This window comes from Arachis ipaensis, chromosome B9, assembly GCF_059453495.1.
Source record: "Arachis ipaensis isolate K30076 ecotype BB chromosome B9, ASM5945349v1, whole genome shotgun sequence".
Classification (NCBI taxonomy): domain Eukaryota; kingdom Viridiplantae; phylum Streptophyta; class Magnoliopsida; order Fabales; family Fabaceae; genus Arachis; species Arachis ipaensis.
The window spans coordinates 59615813-59620558 of record NC_142444.1 but is presented as its reverse complement, the minus strand read 5'-3'; the positions used below and the strand labels follow the sequence as shown (position 1 = coordinate 59620558).

Genomic DNA, 4746 nt, shown 5'->3' with positions numbered 1-4746 from the left:
AGGCTCTCTCATCTCTCTAAGGCTTTAGGATTCTTAGGTTTAGTTATCTTCAATTTCATATTCTATCTTAGTTTAATTAGTTTCTCTTTTACTCTTATTTATTCTATCACTTTAGTTTATCTATTTCTCTTGTTGGTTTATTTATTTTCCCAATTTAATATATGAATTCTTCATGTTAGATTCAATTTTCTATTCAATACAATTTGAGGTATTTCAATCTCTTAGCACCACATTGCCTACATCGCCATGGAAGACGCAACATTCCCGTGTCCATCTCGTTCAAGAAGCGGGTCATCCTGCGGCGACCTTTGGTCACGCGTCTTAGGAATGGATTGGGTACGAATCACGGCCCGTTGTAAGCAGGCCACGTAGAAGGATTTTCCAGTGGCCTAACCTAGCTCGGTAAACCCGTCAAACTTGCTCCATCTTATACACATCATGCACATATAGTTGCCAGTCCAGTCGTTGATTTGCACAACATGCAAAAATATGTCGACACGGAATCCGGTCCACCTGAAACTTGCCACAGTCACATTGATGCCGACAGAGGTCGACGGCATACTCCAGTCCACTAGGCATCTCACGCACTTCAAATACCTCATTCTGCCTATCGAAGCAATTATCCTGGATGTTTCCTGATGCAAGTTGGTTTGCATGCATTTTCGTGGTCACAAGCTCCGAAAATACAAGGCCAGCATTAATCCGAGCCTCCGCCTCGGCTCTTTTTCGGGTGAACAGCTCGTTAAGCCTGTAGAATGTTGCTTTGACAAGTGCAGTGATTGGGAGGTTGTGTGCACCCTTCAGCACGGAATTAATGCATTCGACTAGGTTTATCGTCATGTGACCCCATCGGTAACCACCATCAAATGCCAATGCATACTGTTCACGGGGGATTCGGTTTAACCAGCTAGTGTTAGTCTCGCCCCGTTCTCGTAAACACTGGTAATGCACTTCATACTCGCGCACCGTCTGCGAATATCCTGCAGAATACCAAAAAACAAACAAAAAATGGGAATTACATACACTTAATGAATGAAACGCTATTAATAGCAAACCTCGAATTACTCAATGTTACCTATATTAACGACAAGTTTTTGCAGGTACGGTGCCTTGAATTTTCTCAGGAAGTTCGACTCAATATGCCTGATGCAAAACATGTGGAAAGCTCTAGGAGGTGACCAAGCTCCGTTACTCCGCTCCACAACTGCATTGATGGATTCGTGTCGGTCGGATATCAGTCACACACCATCCCGAGTGACAACATGTTGTCGCAGGTTATTGAGAAAGAAGTTCCACGCATCAGAAGTCTCTCCCTCCACAATAGCAAATGCAATTGGGACGATGTTGTTGTTGTCATCATGTGAAACTGCCACTAACAGACAACCCTTATACTTTCCGTACAAGTGAGTCCCATCCACCTGCACAACTGGCTTACAATGCCTGAATGCTCTAATGCAGGTGTAATAACTCCAAAAGACTCAATGCAATACCCGAAAATCAATCACCAAGTCATCGCCTTGATATGCAGGCATAGTCTCAAAATGGACGACAACTGATGGCTCCTTATGACACATGGCCTCAAACCATATAGGCAACGCTTCGTATGATGCTTCCCAACCTCCAAATATTTTTTCTACTTCCTTTTGCTTAGCCAACTTTCCGATAACTGACGGTATAGTTGAACTTCGATTGCACTTCTGCAATAACTGATTTTACCTTTAATGAGGGGTCAGCCTCAACCAACGACTTTATTGCTTCTGCAATTGTGTTTGAATCCAGCTTCGAATGATCCTGAGAAATGGTAGCTCTGGTACAAGTGTGACTACCATTATACCTCCGTATAACCCAACAATGCTTCCTGTTGATTATGCTAACCCTGATAAGCCAATCACACCCAGACCCATACTGTGTACACTTCGCATAAAATGTCAACGGTTCCGACTCATACACCTGGTAGTCTACACTTCTTTGAATGCTATACTCTTTCATCGCCTTAATAACAACTTCCCTAGAACTGAATTCCATCCCGACGGCAAATTCACCATTTGCGATAATAAAAATTTCTGCCACGACGACAACCATACAAAAAAATTATTACACAGATATTTAATAACCAAATTTAAAGGTAGATCAATATTCACTGCATCAGTTATGATATAAATAAACTTTATAACAGGTTTTATCTCAGTCTAAACAAAATAAAAACCTAAACACATAATTACCTAAATAATTAACTACATACTAATTTATATTTAACTAAACCAATAACTAATTAAAAAAAACTATTATCATAAACTTACCTAAATAAACACAATAAAAAATTGCTAATTGGGTATATATTCACATGTCATCTAACATTCACGTCCACATAAATTATTAGAAAATTCTAATCTTTTTAATAAATATAGCCAATTACGTACCTACACTTATATATTCCGGAAACTCCGAAACATGCATGGCATCCAAATCCAACACTCGCATGAAAGATGGCTCCTCAAACGGCACTTCATTCACGAGTACATTTGCCACGTCTGTCACATTTGGGGCCACAGTGCCATCACCTTGATCTTCATCTCCGTCTGGACCAACAACTTCATAATTGTTTTCGAACTCTTCTTCACTGTCACTATTGTAATCTTCTCGTACAATATTCTGGTCCGCCTCAGATTGTTCGAATTCAATGTACAACTCGATGAACGAGATTCAGGTATGACTTTCAATATACATTGAAAATATCTCTTGCATACTCGCTTCGTCTGTTACATATTTGGTTTCAAATTGGATGAATCTACCAAACACCGGTATGGGATATCTGTATAAAATACAAGATACTTTTCTCGACATCTCAAGATCAATCTTCTCACAGATCACACTTTTGAGCTCTTCAAATGAGATTGTGAAGAGAATAACAACATCTAACGGATTTTCACAAATAAATTTCACTCCTTCAGAAGTTTGTAACAAAATCTGACCAAAGTAATACACTTTTAAAAGAACTCTATCATCCATTTCTCTCACTCACCTAAATAAGAACAGAAACTTCAAAACCAAAATTTTTTACTTCATTTTACAGAAGGGAGAACACAGGTAGAAGAGAGGAGAAGAAGAGGTCGAGCAAGAAGAAGAACCAAATCTGAAATCTTCTTCACGAGCCCACACACTTATATATATATATATATATATATATATATATATATATATATATATATATATCACAAATTTTATGATAATTTTCAAAAAAGTTGATATTATATATAATTTTTTAAATGTAATTTAATGTTATTAAAAAAACATATATTTATTATGTAGTCAAATAAATGCATCACTATTTAAAATTTAACAAATAAATATAACTAAAATTAAATAACTTTTAAAAGTCATATACGATTTTTTTTTTCATATCAGGAATCTTTTTATTAAATATTAAAATATAAAGAAGGTATATAATTACTAGTATTTTTATCTATAATTACATTACGAAAATATAAATATTTAAAAATTATGTTGATTTTATTCTGACATTATAAATTATGATATAAAAAATTTAAAAAATATATATATACTCGGACCCAGCGATTACTTGCTTCTGACTCAAAAAGATATTATAATACTCAAATCGGACAATACGACTTGTTATAGGAATTTCTAATAAAATTTAAATACACGCACAACACGGACGGTCCGATTTGGCATTGCTAAATTTTCAAATTTTCCCTCCCTTCAAATCGGACCCTCTGATTTGATCACCCTATTTTCGTTGCAAAGAACTCGCACGGTCTGAGTTCTCCAACCTGCAGCTGAGTAAAAAGCTGCCCCACACAATGGTCTAGTTCCCTTGTAACCCATAACCATGTACAACACAACCGTGGTCCCCATAACCAAAAAAATGAGCCTCCAAATGAGGCGTGTAGCACCTCTCGTACTTTTTGTGATATTGACAGGTGAAGTGCGTGACACGTGTATCAATATGTCAGATTTACGTGTGAATTGTGACCTATGATTTGTTCGAACAAGTAAATATGTAATTTTAAATTTGTCACTGATTTGGAAAAAAAATATAAATATACATCGGGTGTTGAACAAATTTTTAATTACTCGTTTTGTTTAAAATGGACTGTCAATTAGGCCTTTGACGTTGTTCTTACAAGAATTTTTTTTTTTGTTCAGAAATTGAATAAAAGTTTTCTGTTCGCCAGTGATGTTAAATTTGCATCAAAAAATAAATGATACACAAATTTTATGATAATTTTCAAAAAAATTGATATTATATATAATTTTTTAAACGTAATTTAATGTTATTAAAAAAACATATATTTATTATGTAGTCAAATAAATGCATCACTATTTAAAATTTAACAAATAAATATAACTAAAATTAAATAACTTTTAAAAGTCATATACGATTTTTTTTTTTCATATCAGGAATCTTTTTATTAAATATTAAAATATAAAGAAGGTATATAATTACTAGTATTTTTACCTGTAATTACATTACGGAAATATAAATATTTAAAAATTATGTTGATTTTATTCTGACATTATAAATTATGATATAAAAAATTTATAAAATTAAACTATTTTTACAAAAAGATTGTAGAGGACAAAAGTCTTCATTGACTAAGAAGATTAGTATAACACCCGTATTTTTAAAAATCTTATAATCTATTTCATTAATTTGAGCTCCCTATTTTCAAAAATTAATTTATTAAAAATAATTAAATTAATTTTTAAATACTTCAAATTTAA

At 34.0% G+C, this 4746-nt stretch overlaps 2 protein-coding genes across 2 annotated transcripts; both read right to left on the bottom strand.

Moving 5' to 3' along the window:
• Positions 1-411: 411 nt before the first annotated feature.
• On the bottom strand, positions 412-1574 carry LOC148544803 (uncharacterized). The gene is made up of 3 exons (XM_088498990.1): positions 1491-1574; positions 1247-1418; positions 412-980 (listed from the first exon to the last, which is right to left on the bottom strand). The coding sequence occupies exons 1-3, from the start codon at positions 1572-1574 to the stop codon at positions 412-414; spliced, it is 825 nt and encodes a 274-aa protein (XP_088355116.1).
• Positions 1575-1647: 73 nt separating this feature from the next.
• Positions 1648-3009, bottom strand: LOC148544802 (uncharacterized). The gene is made up of 3 exons (XM_088498989.1): positions 2764-3009; positions 2421-2661; positions 1648-2063 (listed from the first exon to the last, which is right to left on the bottom strand). The coding sequence occupies exons 1-3, from the start codon at positions 3007-3009 to the stop codon at positions 1648-1650; spliced, it is 903 nt and encodes a 300-aa protein (XP_088355115.1).
• Positions 3010-4746: the final 1737 nt, after the last annotated feature.

Coding starts and splice junctions, on each gene's coding strand:
- LOC148544803 (XM_088498990.1), bottom strand. CDS start 1,574: ATGTGTCATAAGGAGCCATCAGTTGTCGTCCATTTTGAGACTATGCCT. Junction 1,419..1,490: donor ACTTGGTGATTGATTTTCGG/GTATTGCATTGA, acceptor CCAGTTGTGCAG/GTGGATGGGACTCACTTGTA. Junction 981..1,246: donor ACATGTTGTCACTCGGGATG/GTGTGTGACTGA, acceptor GGTATTCTGCAG/GATATTCGCAGACGGTGCGC.
- LOC148544802 (XM_088498989.1), bottom strand. CDS start 3,009: ATGGATGATAGAGTTCTTTTAAAAGTGTATTACTTTGGTCAGATTTTG. Junction 2,662..2,763: donor TCCAATTTGAAACCAAATAT/GTAACAGACGAA, acceptor GAACAATCTGAG/GCGGACCAGAATATTGTACG. Junction 2,064..2,420: donor TCCGGAATATATAAGTGTAG/GTACGTAATTGG, acceptor TCGTCGTGGCAG/AAATTTTTATTATCGCAAAT.